Source organism: Prinia subflava, chromosome 13 (assembly GCF_021018805.1).
Source record: "Prinia subflava isolate CZ2003 ecotype Zambia chromosome 13, Cam_Psub_1.2, whole genome shotgun sequence".
Taxonomy (NCBI): Eukaryota; Metazoa; Chordata; class Aves; order Passeriformes; family Cisticolidae; genus Prinia; species Prinia subflava.
This window is the reverse complement of record NC_086259.1, coordinates 16,767,697-16,788,292: the sequence shown is the minus strand read 5'-3', so window position 1 is coordinate 16,788,292 and position 20,596 is coordinate 16,767,697. Positions and strand designations below refer to the sequence as shown.

At 43.6% G+C, this 20,596-nt stretch overlaps 1 protein-coding gene and 1 long non-coding RNA gene across 2 annotated transcripts in view; one reads left to right on the top strand and one right to left on the bottom strand.

Annotated features, from left to right (window-relative positions):
- Positions 1–5,364, top strand: LOC134557465 (uncharacterized). Its single transcript, XR_010082054.1, has 2 exons — positions 1–1,820; positions 4,236–5,364. It is a non-coding gene; the product is annotated as an uncharacterized LOC134557465 (long non-coding RNA).
- Positions 4,682–20,596, bottom strand: part of GAN (gigaxonin) — a 39,911-nt gene continuing 23,996 nt past the window's right edge. The window contains exons 10-11 of the mRNA XM_063410507.1: positions 19,028–19,137; positions 4,682–18,297 (exon numbers count right to left, since the gene is read on the bottom strand). Of these exons, the coding sequence (XP_063266577.1) occupies positions 18,116–18,297; positions 19,028–19,137 (292 nt within the window). The 3' untranslated portion in view covers positions 4,682–18,115. The remainder of the gene's footprint in view (positions 18,298–19,027; positions 19,138–20,596) is intronic.

Sequence of the window (20,596 nt, the reverse complement as noted above, 5' to 3'; positions counted from 1 at the left end):
AGCTGGAGGAGTTGACAGCAGATTTTGGGTTATGCCAACCACCAGACTAATATCTCAAGGATATAAAATGCCACTCTGCATGAAGAAAAAAGTTGGGAAAATATGTAAACATTGAACTGAGTTGTGGTGCACTTGATCCTGATGCTACATCTCCAAATGGAGACAGATGGAACATGTGTGTGTTTAAAGCCACTTTTCCAAGACAGGAGAATGCTCCAATGGCATAATGTTACACCTGTACCAAGGGGTGAGTGCAGCACACCTCCCTGAGCAGGGACTGTTTAACCTTCACACTGCCTCACATGAAGGGTTTGTCTCTGAATGTTCTTCCTCAGCCCCTTCTTCTCTCATTTCTTAACATGGGGGCACACAACCATTCAACTGCAAACCAGTTTTGTTTTCATTTTAGCTTTCACAACCTTCCTGCTGTTTTTAAATGAGTACAAGGTGTAGTGAGGGGTTTTCCTTGTTACCTTTCATTGAAATATTCACACTAAGATGGAAAATTCCAGGGAGCAGTTAAGAATGGGAGAAGGCAGGATTACCATACATCAAAGGGAAAGCAGCATTTGCTAACTCCTTCATTTTGCATGTATGTGATTCACAAACTGCTTCATGAAAATGGAAAAGTGATCGAGGAATCGCTCAGGTCCGGACAAAAAAAAATAAAATAATAGCAACAACTTAATTTCCATGAAAATGGGCTGGTCTCCAAAGCATCTGCCAAGACCAGACACTGTGGTGCTTGCAGCTTTCCTTTGTTGGCTCTTGAAAGCAGGTAGAGCCAGGAACATTCCCGTGCCTCGTGCCAAGCTGTAAGATGTGGTACATGACTTTCAGATGAGGGAATTTCACATTTCTCCCTGAATATTTCACACTACAACAGCACAGAGAAAAGCACAGACGCTGCTGAAATCAGGAGGTGATGAATTGAAAGGCTAAAAATGGATTCTTCAGCATTACTCTGTAGTATGGGGAACTGAGAAGGCAATTAAAACCAACATGAAAGGAGATTTAACTGCAAATCAGCAAAACCTGCTGAAGCCCGGATGGCAAGAGGGGAAGAATCACCCCAGGCCCTTCGCAGAGGAGGGCAGTGCCCTCAGCTCCACGGGCAGCTGATGGGGAGGGAGGGACAGGCCCTTCCCGAGGCTCTGAGGGCGCAGTCCTCGGGCACTGATTCACCCACACACACAGGGAAGAAATGCGGGACGAACCCGGGCAGTCCCTCCGCGGGGAACACAGCCCAGCCTCCCCTGCCCACCCTGCCGGGTCACCGCGCCCAGCGCTGAAGGAAAAACCCAAGGAGGGCGCGATGGGCCTGGCTGAGGCTCTGCCCTCCGCCCGCCATCGTTCTGGGCGTGGGCTTTAAATCTGAGCTCTGTGGACTCCAACACCTCCCCCGAGGACGGGCAGGGGGGAGCCGGGAGAAGGGGGAGAGGAGGCCCGGCAGCTGCTGAGGACACAGCGGGAGGACAGGCGAGACTGGTTTGGAAGGGGTGGGCATGGAACGAGGCAGGGTGGGAACAGCCTCAGCCCGTCTCTTTGGTCAGGCAGCTTTTAGCATTTCAAAGCCTTGCTTTCCTTTGTGACTCCAACCGCTGACTAAAACAGGCAAGCAGGTATTTACAGGATCAGCCCAGCCCCTCCTGCCTAGGTGGCCTGAAAGGCTCCGTTGCTGTGTCCTGCACGCAAATCGCGGTGTCTCGTTCAAAGGCTTTCCTGGTGCCAGGGCAGGATTATGGAAAGGGAGAGCAGCGCCGGCTGTGGAAAATGGAAAATGGAAAATGGAAAATGTCAGGGCCCTGCTGCTGCTGCTGGTTAGGTGAACCCTGGACTCGCTTCGGAGGCGAGGGCGGGCGTCCCTGGGTGCTCTCCTGGGGTGGCAGAGTCCACACAGGCACAGTGACAAACACGGGGACAGTCGTCCCTGGGTGCTCTCCTCGGTGACAGAGTCTGAGCAGGCTTGGTGACAAGGGGACGCGTCCAGCCCCCTGTGAGCAAAGCACCCCAAGCCAAAGAGCAGCCCACGATCGCAGGCACCTGATGTGCTGCTTGTTCCGGAGGCACAGGGTGGGGTACAAGGAGGGGAATCTGCTTTCCTCTTCAACACAGAAAACATCAAAGCTGGCCTAAAAAATTAAAAGCTTCTGGACGGGCTCTTGGTGTATTTTAAAACGCAAAACAGACTCATTTCAAAGCACTCTTTCCAAAGGTCTTTCCTGAACGTACATCACATGCAATGGAAAAACACTGCATGCCTGGCATTTAATATTTTTCACCTGTGACCCAGGATTGATGTCTGTGTAACTCCCTGATTTAATCCAACGACATGTCTCAGCAAGAAAAAAACCCTTTCAGACTTTGAAAAGGAGTTGGAAAAAAATAAAGTCACGCTCAACACTTCCCTTTCCCTAGAGAGATAGGAGTGCTGCTTGCCCTTTCCTGACGATAAGCATATCCTGGTGGTTAAAAATACATTTTGCTCTTACCGTAAATTCTCCATTAGCCAACTCCTTCAGCCCAGCCCACAGTGTTGGGGTTCATGATTCCTTAGAGGCCACACGTGACAGAGCTTGGCGTGTGCGCGCCCAAATGCTCTGAGGAAAAAGCAAAGTAACAGCTCAGATCCTGCTCCCATTGGCTTCACCTGGAGCAGAGAAACCTGTAGTGGCAAAAACATTGAGCTCAAATGACTTGTACCAAGACCCCATGGACTCCACTATAATTTTCTGCCTTTACAGCTCTTCCAGACAAAGTGTTACTGGTTGTATCGAATACAGAACAGCAGTTAATTCTTCTGTTAATTTTCCAGTGATCATTGTGCAAAGGGACAACTCAATAAAATGGAGCTTAGTGAACGGCAGGGTCTCACTGCTTGATTTGAGATTCTAAAGGCCAGAAACCTGTTCTTCACTTGGAAAACTCAGCCTGTTGAAAGATGGCTCCACAACTTGGGCTGTGCAAAGGACACAGCTGCCACCTCTTACCAGGGAGGCACCGGCCCTGGGAAGAGCCTGGCTCAGCAAAGCTGGGGCTGCTCACACACCCAGATGCCTCCACAGCAGCTCCAACCTGCAGGGATCCTTTGCCAACTGCATGCCTCTCCTAGCATATTCCTGCCAGGAGAAAGCTGATGGGACACTCCTCTCTCAGGCTGAGGTAGCAGCTGGTGAACTGTCACTCCCTGTGACACAGAAATCACCAGAGCCACAAGCCCGGTTGTGTAAATGCAATACTTTGCCTTCTTGGCAAGTAGCTTGCAGTTAAGGAGGCACAGAGAGGCCTTGCTCCCAGGCATCAAGAGCTTCAGCTGAAAATCCTGTTGGAGGAACTGGTTCTGGATTTCTCCTGTGAGACTTAAGGAAAAAAAATTTGAGGGGTTAAAAAGAGGCAGAAATGGGAACTTCAAAAGTTGTATCTCCTCTGTGCATAAGAGGTAAAGGAAACCAGGCAGCAGCCCTCTTCCTTTTCTGTTAGGATTCCAGGCTGTGGAGTAATGATAAATCCAAGTTCACTCTCCTGTCTTTGTTTCCAAGACTCAGTAAGACAGGGGAGATATGGCAGAGCCCATCTGCGCAGCCATAACCATGGGAACACCAGCAACAAGGGTAAATCAACACGAGATTCCCTATCATCAGTCTGTGTTTACACTGGAGGCCTCAGGCTCCCTGCACCAACCTGGCTGGCAGTCCTGGACCTTGGTATGGCTGTGGAACTAAGTAAGAAAAGGGATTTATGGAACAAATACTCATTTTTCTGTCCTTGTTCCCACTATCTCTTTTAGCACACATCTTTACAGCACGTGGTTTCTGCACTCTGCTTTGAAGCTGTGCTGCTGCCATCCCCCATCACTCCCCTTGCACAAACTGCCCAAAACCTCAGCTTTTCCTTGACTCACATTCGGCCTTGCCTCAGTCCTTTTGTTTAGGAGAAGGTAGAAAGAGCTCTGGATACTTTCCTGAAGATCAAACTCAGGGGAGGCAGCCCCAGCAGAGGCAAGGGCCGGTACCCCAGTGCAGGGAGCAGCACAGCACAGAGGTAGAATATTGCTCAACTGGAGTTGCAGCTGCTTGGCATCTAAAAAATGTGCAGGTCTCTGAACTTGCAGGGGTTGAGTCTGCACGCTGTGACACAGCCAAGGGTCGGAATATCAGGCAGCCCTGGAAGGAGCTGTTTGTACCTGCCCTTGGGAGCAGTTATGCTTCACAGATTTTTCTCCTCTGCTTTGAAAGGTCACATGGAAGAGCAGTATTTGTGACAGGGAAGAGTGAAGGTGACTGCTGGGGAGAATGGACACCTTGGAACAACCATGAGAGCTTTTCCAGGTGAGCAGAAGATCCTTCCCACTCCTGTTTTTTCCGGGGTAGCCATTGACAACATCCACAGCCCAGCAACCACAAGCATTTACTGCTTGGGCAGAGCCAGGGAGGGACTGATCCCGCCTCCCCTCGTTTCCTCATTGCCTTTCCTCCTCCATTTATTTCCTTTGAGCTTTCCCCTTTGATTAAACTTCTGGCATATTGGACTGTTTAATAATAAAACAGATAACTCATGGGAGATGATATTTATAAAATCTACTTCCTTTTTTTTCACTTTTTGTAAGACCTTGAGAGAAAATCTTGAACTACATTCTTCCTTTAAAAAAAAAAAAAAAAAAAAAGCAGAACAAGTTTACAAGTTTTCAAACAATCAATGTTTTATTTGGTTAATTTATTAAACACCTTTAAGACAATTAATTTTGGTCTGTACCCTTCTATAAAATGATTCAAGTTCTGAACAAACCTCCAATACATAAAGCAAAGTTACTTTTACCATACGCAAATTTCAGATCAAAATACAACACTCTGTTTTCTTACATTTATAAAACCCGGTCAAATACAAACGACATTAAAAAAGATAAAACACTTTCACTGATCCTTGGTACAATATTACAGCACAATTTGCACAGTGGCGACTAAGTCCTCAAAGCACAAGTCAAATACTTTAAAAAGGGAGCCTCCCTTTAGTCACCCAACGTTCTACTGAACACGTAAACAAAGCGAGTGCTACTGAATCCAGGAAAATTCCCGTGTCCCTTTTCATACCATGTGTGAGCCACAAAGCAATTCTGCAAGGGAAGCTACTGGTGAGTAACCAAAGAGCTTTCCTACTTTGCTGTTACCAGTTTTTTGTGCAACTATTCCGTGAAAATAAACAAATGGAGGTGGACCAGACTCTGCACTGGGCAATTTATGGCAACTAAAGTAAACCAAGAAACGAGTGTTTTTTCTAAAAACAGACCAAAAAGCTATTTAAAAAACCTCAATACCAAATTATCCATGGGTACAACTGGAGTAACTGCCTTTTGCTTCACCTTCAAGACATCTAATTAAGACACAGAGTGTTTTCAATTGTTGAGTTTGTTCAATTGCAAAACCCAGTGTTTCAGCAATGGGTCAAAGTGCCATTAGAATTGCACATTTTTCTTCAGTTACAGAATGCATGGTTGCATGAAACACTCATTTGGTGCTACACCTGAAAGCCTGCACTTACACTAACCTGTGAACATGGGGGATCTCCTACGAAACAGAAATGAGAACGAAAATTAAAACTACAAACATAAAATGATAAAACTCAAGTCTCGGTTGATAGAATTCCTTGGAAGATCCTACTCAGCAAACTTTGCAGCAACACCTGGAGAAGAGAAAGGAAAAGCAGAGCAATGCTAGCAGGGTGTGAGGGATCCCCTCGGGCTATGCTGTGCACAGGCAGTCAGGGCAGTTGTACCACAGTGCAACTTAAGGGGGTTTGTCTAAAGTTCTGCAACCCCTTCATTTCCCCCACCCCCAAACCACTGATTTTACTCACAGTTCAGTTGTAAGTTCAATAATTCAGTCTCAGCTAATGTGAAAATGTGTACATAATTAAATGGAAAAATACACTAATGGACCTAACTTTCCTCTGTCCTCCCTCCCCAAACTCACATCAAACCCATGAGGACACCACACACTCCAAAACTTCTCCTGTCTGTTAATGTTCACATAATCCCAACAGAACAGAGAACTGCAAACTGCACAAATAATACATAGTTAAATAATGCTCAAGTGTAAACAATTCAGGATGGACACGTTTTAATAAAACCCTAGTGAGGTACAGCAAAAACCTAATTTCCTAATTTAGTGTTTTAAGTGCAATTGAAACGCTGCTGTACCACCCTTCTGCAAACACATCTCCAGAATTAAACTGCACTACTCGGCTTATTCCCTTAAAGCTACATACCCATGCTATAACTCATTATATTGACTTAATGCAAATATTTGTGGGGAAAAATTAATTTACAGGGTTAATTAAAATCTTTTTAGTATTCAAAAGGAATGATAGTAAAGGGATCAACCATGGAAAACGTGGTAATACATGTTTTTAAAAAGATTTCCAATAATTCTAACACAAAACAGCAAGTATATTTTGAAAAATGCATAGAAACCCTGTCAATACAAAAATCCCCACTGAAATTACACAACTAAGCAATTTTAATCTCAATATTTTATGTGCTTTTCCTATAAAGGCCACTTTGACATACAAATACAAAAAAATTTACATTATTTCCCAAAATAAATTATTTGTTCCTCAATTAAAAATACTGAATATGGAAGCATAACAACCCTCTCTCTCATGCCACCTGCTCAACGGCAGTGGCTATTTCCAAAGAAGAAAATCTCCTAATATTTTTCAGTTACCAAAAGAAATAAGAAATGGCTTCAGCCTGTGGTCTGCTTAGCACTAGGAAAAACCTGGGGGAAGGAATGGAACAGGCTGAGCCCCTTACACTGCGTGTGCTGGGCAGGGAATGGATGTACACAGACACCTGCAGAGAGAGCTTTCCTGCTTGTCTCCCAGGTTATGCACCAAAATCCCTTTTTGGAATCAGAGAAAGAAATCGAGGTCAATCTGAATTAAAGAGAGACAAAAGAGTAAAGGGAGGTAGGAGGCAGAAACTGTACGAGGTCTGGGGTGGGTTGAGTAAATGAAGAATTCATGATCTCCTGGGAGAGGAGGGCAGAACCAGGAAAAATGGTACCTGTTTTATAGCAGGGGAAGAGGAGGAACACAAGGAACAAATTTCACCGGAAAAATGAAGCCATGGGAGAACAAAGAACCTTTACCAGCAGTCCTGACCACATGAGCATTTATCCCTGAATTGCCACAGAAGCAGAATCAAATCAAACTCAAACTCACACAGAAGCGGCAGAAATGAAAACATACTTGGACTGGATTTGAGACATCACAGGGATTCTTTACTGTAAGCACCAGATCCACAACTGACAGACACAGGGAAAGCAAGACAACACCAAGGCAGGGGCCACAGCAGACCCCAAACACCCCACATGCTCCAGGGCAGGGAGGTGCAAACAGGGTGAAGTGGCCCCAGCGGGTAAAGCCGCACTGGGGGCTACAGGACCAGCTCCGGCTGACAACACCACGGGACAACAGGAGGGACACACGTGGAGATCACATCATTCCCAGCCAAAACACCCAACAGCCTGACCCGGAGAAACTGCCAGGCCAGGAGAGGGGCAGCAGGAAAAGCAGTGAACTGGAGTTGATGTGGATACAAGATTCTTGGGCAGCCATTGAGTACAAGCTCTCCTAACCTTGGACCAAGGACTGGGTTTGGAAGGACACAGGAGCTGCACTTCTGTATCACAAGGGATTCAGCTCTCTGGTGTGCTGTATTGCATAGTTTGATTGAGGTCAAAGAGCATTTATGTCTTATTTTTCCCTGTTTTAAACAGAAGTAACTCAACATACTCCAATCCGAGCATTCCAAACCCTGACCCCAAGTGACTCATCAAGTAATTTCTAAAGACTTTAGGGTGGACATATAAAAGCCAAAACTCCATTTCCACACAAAGCACAGAAGGACCCACAGAACACGTACACACATAAAAAGCCTGTAACAGTGACCACATCTGTAATACAGGAGTCAGAGCACAACAGCTGGACGGTGGGGATAACCCCTGCTGTCCAGCTGCATGCCACAGATGGTAAACAACAGGTGAGTGCTTTTACCTCACCAATATGCCTTTTGTAGAAAAAGTGGCAATATATTCTGACCATATCCTGGTAATTATCAAGATCTTCGATTTGACAGAACATTGAACTTTTAGGAGAGTGGCAGCAATGTGACATCACATTCCAACACCCTCCTATTACTTGGTTCATGCAGTACAGATATCATAATTGGATTACTCAATAGTCATTTCATTCTCTTAAGATAAAATAGAGTATTTGTACCGTACAAAGTCAGACTAAGTACACTAGTTATCATTCTTATAATACTTATGTATTCATATTCTTTAATCCAATGCCACAAGATCCATGGAACTCAATAAACATGGTTTACAGAGGGAAAACTCTGAAGATACAGCATCATCTAATGTGAAAAAAATTTCGTTTTTCCTTCTGAAGGTAAAATAATTCCAGTTTATCAGGCTCCCACTCTGGATTATGAAACAGCGGGCATACAAACTGGGATGCAGTTTCACATCTCTGGTTTCTCAAAAAAAGAGAAAAGTGCAGTGGAAAAACAACTTTGCCAGAAGCTCCCCAGCTATTTAGGCCAGTACCTGTGGTTCCACACTGCAGACATAGTTCCAGAACCCACAGTTCCATACCTCCAGAAGTTTCAGATTTAAATACAACAAATGCTAAATAGTGGATCTCCTAGAACAACCCGTAAATCTTTACATTTTACCCTTATGTAAGGGACAGTGTGGACTCACCCTTACCTGTGCAGCAGGGAGCAGCTGCAAGGCAAGGAATGATGCTGCTCCTCAGCCTTCCCTAGAATGGGAGGATCAGGAATTTGCAAGCTCAGTGGAGTTTCTCGATGGCCCTGATAAATGATAAAAAACATTTATCAGCTGTTTTTCAGAAGCGCTGCAGGTAACACAGACACTCCTGTGAGGCCACCAACCGGTGGCTCCTCTGCAGTGACAGCCTGGATGAGTGCGGATGGCCCAGAGGGCAGCGCCCCACGTGTGAAGGAGGAGAAGGACAAGGCAGTCTCTGGACTCTTTTCAAAAGGCTAAAGGGCTCTCAGATTAACACGACTGAGAAATGCTGCAGCGCTGGGACTGCAGAGCCTGTGAGAAGGCAATAAATAACCTGCTGTCTGGAGATTGGACAAATTCAAACATCAACCCTTGATCCTTCCTGCTGCTTCAGACAGGGTAGGACTTTATGTGCTTCAGAGAAGGAAAAACCTTCCTGTAGCAGTGTTACAAATGTCTAAACTAAACTGACACAGACCAAACAAAAATAAAGACAGCACAAAAACCAGAAACAAAGTACCTGTGGCACCCAAACCCCACTGAGGGGGGCTGAGCAGGAGGGGTCTGAGAAAAACCCCACACCGGGATCCCAGTGACCCACCAGCCACATCGGTCAGCGAGTCCCAGACACACAGCCAGGTCCTGGGAGCAAGCCTGGGAAGATGAATATTTATGGAATAGCCACCATGATGCTAATGGAAGGCTCTGGAATTAGCAGCTAATTGGTACAGTCTGCAGAGTTATGAATAGCTCCTTGTTTCACCCCTCCTATTTGTGCACGGCCACTAAAATGTTTGCTACATTGAATTGAAAGTTAGTATGAGCTGCTCCTCAAAATTTTAGAGGAAGGTGTTCTCTGTGAAGCATTTCTTGGTTTTGCCTTTACAAAGAAAGGAAAAAGGTAGCATTTTCCCATTACATTTTGCATTATTAAGGCCTTGACAGTTTGGAAGCTGTCTTTATGAAAAGGGATGCTTTTCAAAATAGAGATTGAATACTCACAGAAAAACCCCACAGAACAAACACAAGCTGATTACCAGCTTATATTGGTACTTTTAGAAGTCAAGCACAGTGTAAGGAATTTGAAACTATGTCAAAATAGCACCTTTAGAAGCAGAAGAAAACACAGTTTTTAAAAAACTTCTTCAGTCTAAGCAAAACCCCACATACCTGAAGATCACAAAGAAATGGGCAGAACCGTAAATTCAGGTATGGAAGATGGGCATTGATTGAACAATTTTTCCTCTGCAGGTGATTAAATGGGGAACTCCACAAAAAATCTGATTAGACATTACAGAAAAATTAGTGAATCTCGCTACTGAAATAATGGATCAAGTTCACAGGCAAAACAGTGAGAGCAGAGTAGAGGCAGAGAGAAAACTATCTGATCTGTCCTTAAAAGAGCAGAGACTTCTATTTTTTAAACAGATCTTTTCCTGTTTAAAAATCATCAGGACAGTCTTTCAATTGCTACTCTCATTTCCAAGTATAATAGTTACTTTCAAGTAGTAGAAATTTTTATTTACTTTTTACAGCAGCTGCAGGTCAACCTTGGTCTTTTTGTACAGAAACATTAATTTAAAATGAAATTAAACTGTCCTTGGGCAATGGTACCATTCTGTCCTGCTTCTTGTCTGCTTTTAGGTTTTTTTAAATTGAAGGACAAAATGAGATATAAAACAGAACCAAACAAAAAATACTTGACAAAGTGCAAAGAAAGAAAAAATGAGGTAGCTGGGAATAGGGGCTTTTCCCCCCAGACAAGGCGCCAGACTTCCAGCCACAGTGACACACACGAGGGACTGGGCTACCCCTGCTCTACCTGCAGGTTTGCTTACAGGTGTTCAGGTGATCTCTGACCTGCTGGCATCAGCTCTGCAAGCTCAGTGAGAAAGTCACTTCATTGTGTACCAAGCACTGTCCCCACACACACACACTGATGTGCAGAGGTGTGCAAAAGCCACAGGGAGCAGGTTGGTGTGGCCACCCTCTGACCCACGGGAGTTGTGCTCCCACGGACCAGGGGCACAGGTTGTGTGTTTAGAGGGAGAGTGAAACCAAAATCCTGTGAATAACAGCAAAAGAGGCCAGAGGAAACCGTGCATGGAACACCCAGGACCTGCCCCTGATGGGCTTTGGAGGTCCAAACACTGAGGGCAGGCAGTGGTGGCAATTCCATGTTCTGTACCAAGCCCAGCCCTTGCCCTGTCTGACACTCACAGCAAGGCTTGTGCAGTGTAAGGAGAATCTTGCACTGAACCCTCTCCATGCCTTGGCACTGTAAAGGAGCTTCCAGGAGCCCCCCAGAACACAGCTTGGTGTCTATAACATGTAACCAAGCTAGGACAGAACACTCACCATGCATTCATTGCAAAATGCAGGCTCAGACCCTTAAATACAAACATGTTTCAATTGCAAGAAGCAAACCACTCAGGTTTGGAAGTCAAGGATTAAAAAAAAAAAAAAAAAGCTTAAAATGGACTTAGCAGGTGTTTCCCCAAGCAAACAAAAGCTAGAACAGACTTCATGTTCTCTAAGCAATCCAGAGGAGGCCTTTGGACTAGTTTAAGACCAGCTCTGAAAGTTTTGAAAGTATTTCTTAAGAGGGCACTCCCTGGCTTCCCTTCAGAAAGAAACCATAGCAAGAGCTTTACAGAAAGTCAGCTGTGTTTAACTTGATCACCTCAACAGAGACCCCTGTGTACTGCTTTATTCACTCTAATAAATAAGTAGGCTTTGCTTTTAAGACATAAAAAACAGTGAAACAAGTGACAGGGATGATAATGCTTTCCTGCTGTCATGTTTAAATTAATAAAGCAGATTAATAAAACTCATTAGGAGAGGACCTCAAGCCCAGCCAAGGATCAGGTTTTTGTAGCACACTGCCTATTGCAGATGAAAATTTAAACTTTCCATAATCACTTTTGTTTTTATCAGGTACAAAATTGTTCCACATGGGGGTTTTTTTCTGTTCTGAAATTGGCAGAGGTGGCAGCCCAATAACAGAATGCACAGAAATGACACCTGTGAAACAAGTACATAGTCTGTAGCAGGGGGTCTGTCAGGCTCTGACAGGATTTAGAGCTACAGATAAAAAAAACTTGCCCTCGACAAGAACTGAGGATGTCTCAGCATTACCTCAAAGAAATGGAGGAAAGTCAAATAAATGAAAAAAAAAATCAAATGCCTAAGGTGGTAATGCAAAAGCCCCCAGTAGTAAAAAAAAAATTTTAAAAATCTCGTTTTAGCAATAAAATACCCCTAATTACACAGGGGATGCTTCTTTCTATTATTGTAATCAGACCCTTCAGGTTTTACCAGGGCTCAGAACAGCCTCATTTCATTATGCAGATTCAAGGGCACAGGTAGGCAGTGGCATTGAGCAGGTTCATGAACTGAAGTGCTCTGGCAGGTGTTCTCTGCTCACAGAAACCCTGCAAAGCTGCTGACCACCAAGATTTAGCCTTTTCCCCCTGAAAAGCTCCAATCTTCCAGCTCACTGTTCAAGACATTTCAATAGATTATTTCAAATAACCTCAAAATATTATTCTATACAAGTCCTTTATCTATTGCAAATACTTTTATAACTAAGAAACAGCTACCTAGAATAAGTAATTTTAAAAAATATTATTCAGATTTTGTATCATCAATAAATTTTTCAACATAATCACCTGTTGGTAGTAGCTCATAGTTTAATTCTCTTATTACCCTTAATCCTTTTAAGCAGGATTGATTTAGTTGGGCACTTTGCATGGCTTTAGTCTATGTTTTTAGGTAACCTGTTAATCAGAATTTTGAGAGAATGGATTGCTGGAGCACAGCAGCAGCAGACTGCAGAGCCACGCTGGGCATGGCTGGTCAGAGGTGTCACCTTGAACCCTGGCTGCAATCCTTCCTACAGCAAGGAATTTCCTAGGGAGAAAAAGAAAATAAAACCCTATGACCCATAGGGATGATGGAGAGCAGGTGCCAAACTTATTAATAAACTTCAGAGCACTCAGAGGTGACTCCTACAGAAAACAGAGTTTCCCCCAAACTCCACTGCCTCCAGCTTTTACCAGCTCACCTTCCCAAGCACCGTGCTTTTCTCTCACAGGCGAGGTGCCCTGGAAACACAGAACCCATGGACACAGCTCCCAGCTCCAAGAAAAAACAAGGAAGAGCAGCAGAAAATGGCAAATGAAACACAGGCCTGCACTCAGCCCTGAACGGGAAAAGGAAATACTCCTTTGGGAAGATGGAAATAGCAGCTTCCACAAACACGGATGCAATGAACTCCCCTCCCACCCACCTGAAACAGCCATTTAAGTACTCCAAAGAGCTAAAGAGAACACAACCCCCAAATCCTCTGTGCTAAATTGGAGGCAGAAAGGATCCATTTAACACTAAATTAAATATAATTCCTTGGAAAGCATCGCTGTGAGTGGCACCAAACCACACCTTAGTTACAATGCTGTCTGCCTGTGTCCCTGGGCAGAGTTTCCTTTCTGCAGGTCGATTAATGCAAACAAATTGCACTTAATCTAAACAGAATGTTAAATACTAAAGCCTGTTGTCAGCTGCCTTTTCTTATATACTTGTGTGGCACCAGTGCTTTAATAAAGAGCAAAGTGTCCATATGCATCACATGGAGTGATACTCAAGGCAGTTGTGAAGAGTAACACAAACCTGCAGAACAGTATTACAAAAAAAAAAAAAAAAAGAAAAAAAAAGTAGATTTACCTTGCTTTCAATAGCATTCATTTAAAAAAACCCAAAGAACCGCTGCTCTTTTTTGGAACACAGTGAATTTTAAGCATCTCTGCATTTCAGTAGAACAGTTGAATTATTGTTATACACAGAAGAACCCAAAAGTTTGGCACTTGTAACAACTTGCATTTGTTATTGCATCCTCCACTCCGCATGGCACATGCACGGTAGCAGAGCCCATGCAGGCTGCATGGCCACAGCATTTATGGAGCAAACAGAGAAACTGCAGCTGAAACAGGGAAAAACCTCCCCAAACCCCTCACTCTGTACTTGTGCATTCACTGAGTCATGCAGGCACCAGGAATATTGCAAAACAACCGAGCTGCCTGGTGTGTTCTGGAGGGGGAGTTCATAAGCCAGGCAGCTCAGCAGCTTTGATAAAAACCTCTTCTTTTCATCAAGATCTCTGCTGCTGAGGGCAGGCTGTGTGCCAGGCACGTGCTGTGCAGTCAAACACCAGGGACACAGCCTGCCCCAGCTATCAGCAAGCTGATTTTGAGCTTCTTTTGGTTTCAGATTCACCTCTGTCCTTTAGTGTAATTTCGTTTTAATTTGCTTTCAATTTAAAGATGAAGTACCCTCACACTACAGCAATTCACTTGACCAGAAGCAGCTGGGTTGACACAGCATTTTCACAATAACTAAAATTTAAGGACTAGGTGACAAAATATTTAAGGATAACCAGACCTTGCTATTGTACAGCAAAACAGAAAACTTCAGGATGACTCTTCTTCAGGTTATAAAATCAGAAAGGGAGAGAACTCCAACCCTGACTCTTTAGGAATACCAGCATCTGTCAAGGCAAGGTAAGGAACAGAGCCAGGCCAGGCATGTGCCTCCCTTGGGAACTCAAAGGATTTATTTTATGAGCAACAGCACTTTACACTTTGCTTCTGTAATCCCTCTCTGCTGTGCAGAGCAGCCACAAGACTACAAGAGTAAAACAAGCACAGAGGACACTGCTGTGTAATTACAGTAGCATACATTTTTTCCCCCCACTTGTCCCCTAAAATTAACAATTCCAAATTTTTTTCCAAAATTATCTGTGGCACATGAAAAAAAGGAAGAAGAAACTTTTTGTTGGGGGAATTGTGGAAAAGAGATGGAATAAGAGGAGAAGAAAGCTACCACTTGTCCCATCTTCCACAATTCCTACCCCTTATTTGGTGATTTCCTGATTTCAGTAGCTGGGGTTGGTCCAGTTCCTCAGCAAGGAAAGGAAAAAGGATGCAGAGGCCCAGCCCAAGTGCCTCAAGCTCGAGGTGGCCCAGCCAGTGCTCATCCTGCACGGACAGCTCCACACTCAAACCTGTGGAGGACCTGGCTGAGTGTCAGTGCCAACTCATGAGCTGGGAGGAATTAAGGCCACTGTGCCAAGCAAGGACAACTTAAATAAGTTTCTAAACTGCCAAACCACCTAAAACCCCTGGACTGCAACTCAGAAAAACTCTGAGTTGTTTCCCATGTGGTTCAGCCATCGTGTGCAGGGGTACACGGTGCCAGGAGAGCAGGGACAGCTGAGTGGTGGCATTTACCAGTGAACCCAGTTCAATCTCCAGCTGTTTGCACGTTCAACACACTCAGCAAACTGGTGACCTCTCTCCTCTCAGCACCCCTGTAATCATCACAGCCTCCCCCCTTCTGAAGGCAACCATCCCTCTGAAAAGAGAAAGAAAAGTCAGGTCAGCTCTGCCTCTTCACTCCTACACCAACATTGGTAGAGTCCCTGGAGAAAGGGGAGCCTTGGCTTCAAAGCCCTGCTCCAAAGTCAGAGGGAAATCAAGCCTGGTTATTGCACAATCTAAGGGATGCACTCACAGATCAAAGCTGGACAGACAGACAGACAGGAGTCAGACCCCAGAAGTCACATCTCTTCCCTCCTGCACACACAGAGGCCAGAGCAGCTCCTGGATCAGTCCCACAGATAACGCAGATGGGGAATGGTCCCGTGCCCTTAGGCAAGGCCAAGCCAGTTTGGAGATCTCAGCAGTGCCTAAATCTTGAACACCCAAAACCCCCGGGGAGCATCCCTGGAGCCCTGGATCCCAGCCACGTGGAACGTGACACGAGTACTGTGTGCTCAGAAATTCAGTTTGTGACTGGGTCAGATACAGAGGCTTCAACTTCTTGGTCAAATCTCACTGAGTGCATTCGCAACACGCTCCAATCACCAGCAGATTTGTTTGTTTTATTTATGTTTTCTTTTTTAAAAAAACAAACTAAGAACACCTAGTGTTAATCCTACTCTAAGTGTAAACATTTGGTTCAGTAACTTGAACTGCAAAACACTGCTAGAGTATTTACTTGGATTTATCATGTGCATTTATCACTTACATTTTCTGGATGCTGAATGCCCTCAAGTGTGCTGGGAAGCTACAGGGACTCGGGAGATAGCAGCTGGCAATATTCTGAATAACATTTTCCAAAGTTTTCCAAGCCACTTACAAAACTGAGCTCAAAGTGAAACAGATACTTAGGAACATTCATCACTTTTGAATTTGGGATCTTGGCACTTTGTCTGAGGAAAAAAAATTGATCCATGTAAGATTTTTCAAAAAAAGGGAAGTTTTATAGATAAACTAACAGCACTTGATTTATTTCACAAGACAGCCAAGGATGGAAAGAGTGGTTCACATTTCTGTAGTAAAGCATTATATATAAATTTAAAATCTAAAGACATATATGTACACACACCAAGTTTACTGCAATGCATAAATATAGAAACTTTTTAATATGCCAACTAATATAGGTCAGAAAATCGATGTATATATTTCAAGTTTTGCAGCACTTCAGCATTGTAAAAAAATTAAAAAAAAAAAAAGTCAATGGGTTGGCTGCTGCCCTTTTCCCCACCCTCCCACACTCCTGTGCTCAGGAATCAGAGTAATTCCAACCCCACATCAGTGCCATGGAAGGGCTGAGCAGAAATAAGTTTCAGAATGGCTCTTCAAGGACTATTTAGTGAAATACCGATATTTTAATCTAGTTTGGGATCATATTTCAACACATGTAAGATGATTTCAATAAAGATGATGAGGGTTTACACTAACACAACTGAGGGCAGAGTTTGGCTTGTCTGAGGTCCACAAAGTTGCAGAGTGGAAAGTCTTGTATGTAGTTATAATACTGGTTGTACAAAGTCTCTTTATCTGAAGGGCAGGAGGTATTATTTCTATTTTCCATCTCTCCCATTTTATTCCTTTTAAATAAATATAGGTTATGTCCCGCCCATCACAACAACAATGAAATCAAAAATTGAGGTAAAACTGTTCTACCAGCTGATCTTGACTACAAATAAAAGTCAGTTAAATATCACTACTGATGAGAACAAGGCTTAGTAAGAAATCAAATGCAAGATACTAAGTTCTTCACTACAACCACACCATAAAACCCAGCTTTCAAAGTCAGACAGCAGTAAACAAGACTGAACTGTAGCACAGAAATCATTAGTAAACCAACTTTTGATCCCAATTTAAAGTCACTGTACAAATTTTTGGGTACACTGTACAAATTTTTTCGTAGTCCAAACCCCATGTTTTCTGCAAAATAAATATATCCTTGTCATATTTCACCTTTGTTCTAAGAGACATAAAATACACCTTTCTATGATCCTCAGTCTTCAAAACCATTCTTAGCTTGCAAGCAATCTGAAGTAAAAAGGAACACAGTCTATTTAATTTGTCCTTTTGTTCTTAGCAAAAGCAGCAATCATCACTAACTGTTCCAAACACGTCTTCCCTTTTCACTTCAAGGAAAACAGCTACCAAAGCCCACCCAGAAGTGCACGGCCACCCACCTGCAGACCAGTTCATCAGGCTACTTGAATAACAGCATAGAAAAAAACTAGTTTACATCTTGGTGGTGTACTGTATCCATTTTCTGGGGCATATCCATTTCAGATTAGTCCATTTCATATATATTAAAAATATTTGTCGGAATGAAACCGTTGCAAATGAATGAAAAACCGTATGTACACACCTCCACCATTTTTTAGGCACAGACCTTATCTTTTGAGAAAGGACTAGAAATAAAAGGTGCAACGACCAACACCTCCTGTGGCCTCATGCTCCAACAGCAGCCCACCAGGGAGGTTGGTTATCGTGTAGCTTGTGTATATTACAGCTATCCAGTTCCAGATAGCACATGGATTCTTATCAGTTCCCCGCAGGGGAAACGCACCTGAAATCTTATTTTTTTTTTGCTTTTCAATAAGCTTCGCCAAAGGAAAACGATTCCCACCAGTTTCAGACACAAAAATCCTCCTTCAACAACACGGTTTAAACTCCAAATGGTTACAACTGAAGGCGTTTCCTTGATCTCCCCCTTTATTTTCCCCCTCCTCTTCTCTTTAATGTGTACTTAAGTTATTTGTTCCCCAAACAAGTACTGAGACTCAAGCTTTTGTAAGCATTTAAAACAAAAACAGTTACCATACCAAAGCACAGCATACAGTGTAATTTTCAGCTGTAATTTCTCAGCTTTTCCTTTAAATAGAGCTAGATTATGGTGGACTGCAGGACCCTTCCAGTCTCCTCCCCTGGCAGCGGGGCTCACGGGGAAGGCACGCGGATGCGGAACAGCCCCTGCTGCAGCTGCAGGCGGAACAGCTTGCAGTTGGCGATGCGCAGCGCCGCGCAGCCCGTCCGGCGCAGGTCCGACGGGAACAGCGGCTTGGTGCGCTGCCACGTGCCCGTGCTTCTCTTGAATTCCCTAACGTAGTCGTAGTTTGTGCCTGAGTTAACAAAAAGAGAGATGGAGTGCTTAAAACTCACAGCGGCTGCTACCACGTTTAATCTCTTGTAAGGCAAATACGTGAACGAGAGCGTGTGCAGAAACATAAATCAGTGTCAGGATGGGTGGCTGAGACTGTTGTCAAAAGGGAACTACTGCCACATTTCTGAGCTACTTAAACCCACCAAATCTGGAATTTTGTCTGCTTGTACTTTGGAGAAAGCCCTGCTACACTCATATATGTACACATGGCCACAAAAGTCTTCCAAATCTCTTACAGAGTGTGGCCAGATGCTGGCAGCTGAGAACTGAGTATGCTTGCTAGCACTCATCTGTTTGGTTGGGATTGAGAGCCAAGAGTCACCATCACATCCATATGAACCACTGGACAGAACTGCCTGTTTCCCACTGCAAAGACAGGAGCTACAACCTCAGCCACTAACAGATCTTCTTACATTTAGATAAAAGCAGTAACACATTCTTAGTCTTGACCTCTTGTGGCCTTCAAACTAACCAACCAAACCAACCCAATGCTCATAGCACTGAACTTGCTACTGAAGAGGTCCAAAACCAACCTGTGTGTTTCTGTATGTCCAGCATAATCCCCCTAACCCACAGTGACAGAAGAGTGTCCCGGCCTCTTATTCTTAAAATGTTCAGTCTCATCAGTGCCAAGTATTCAAAATACTGGAAGGAAATGAGTATAAAGAGGTTTTAGTCCTGGTTCTGACCTGTATCGAGATCTCCAATCACGTATATGCTGGCTCCGATGGGCACAGCTCCATACACAAAAGAAGAGCTAGTTGGGATACATAGGTTCTGGTCATTTAGGTAAATCCACCTGTAAAAATAACAATTAAAAAACAGGATTTGATTTTTAGTGAGAGCATTTAAAAAAATAATCCAGAGTCTTTTTGCAGATGTAATCTTTGACTCAAAAGCAGAGTGTAAATATTAATTTGTTATGTAAAGGGAACATTGTATAGTTTGGGACAGCCCTGGTTTCTTCTAGCCAGGAAAAGCAGCTAGTACTGCTGTGTCCTGAAGTTGCTTTATGTCAGAATTGCTCCACTCATCTGCGTAATCTACCAATAATAAATTATTCTTGCAGCCACCCAGTGTGACCTTCTGGAAGAGAGTCAGCATGTTAGAGAGCCAACAACAGCTATGCCAGTCCATCTTCCCTACAGAGAAAATTTTAGGCAGTTTTGTCTTAAAATTAGTCTTTAAATTGTCTTTAAAATAAACACATATAAGTTTTAATGATCCATAGTAGGGGAAATAACAAATTGCTATAGCAGAACCTTGTTATTAAGCAGTGTCTCCCCCATATAATTCTTCAACTTCTTTAATAGTGCTTTACCAGAGACAACAAATCCTTGCCTGCTATGAAGAATGCAGCACTTGGCAATGCTTAACTTCAAACAGGGGATAGAAGACTGGAAATCAGAGTAATAATGGAATTTGAAAAAGGAATGTCCTTTATCTGGAATTGCCACAGACCTTCCCAATCACACACCAGACTCTTTTCAAATCCTTTCCAGCTCCTACAGTAACCTTCCAATTCCCCTGAGTTCACTGTAAGCACAGGCTCATTTCAACACTACATCAGCCTGATCTTTCCACTGAATGAAAAGCAGTTTTCCATGTTGAAGCCTTTGGAAAGCAGGTAGGGATGTACTCCTCATCCACATGGGATGCTGGTTTATAAAGAGGGCCAAAAGTTATCAGCATCCTCCCTGTGGTTCTGAAACAAATTCCTACAAAATGCTGCTGCACCTTTGCAGATGCTGTCACAAGTTACCATGTACAGACCCTGAGATGTAAAAATCAACGGCATTGTAGGAGACTGCTCCTACACTTTTTATTAAATAATTTACAGAGAACATGAAGGTCTGAGAAACCTTTGAAAATCATCCCGTATATTTGAATGGTCATACCAGGTTAATTTGAAGGAAAAGGTTAGAAAATGCCCTCCCAGATACTGCTGATCTTGGAAAATTCTGCATCACCTCAACTCCTGATTCAGAAGTAAACCACTCTTCTGGCACTGAAGGAGATGCTGCTCCATATCTATTATCTTGGAGACAGAAATCAATTTTTAAAGGGCACATGAAAGGATTATGTCCTTTATTTTGTCTGTGCTGTACACTGAAGGATTAACGTTCTGCACTAAGGAAATGGTTTGTAGCTGTCACAGAGGAGGACAGATGAACTAAGGAGAGAAAAGGAGAAGTTCTCTACAGTGGTTCAGAAACTTTCACAGATCAAAACAACTTGCACCATATTTCATTAGCTTC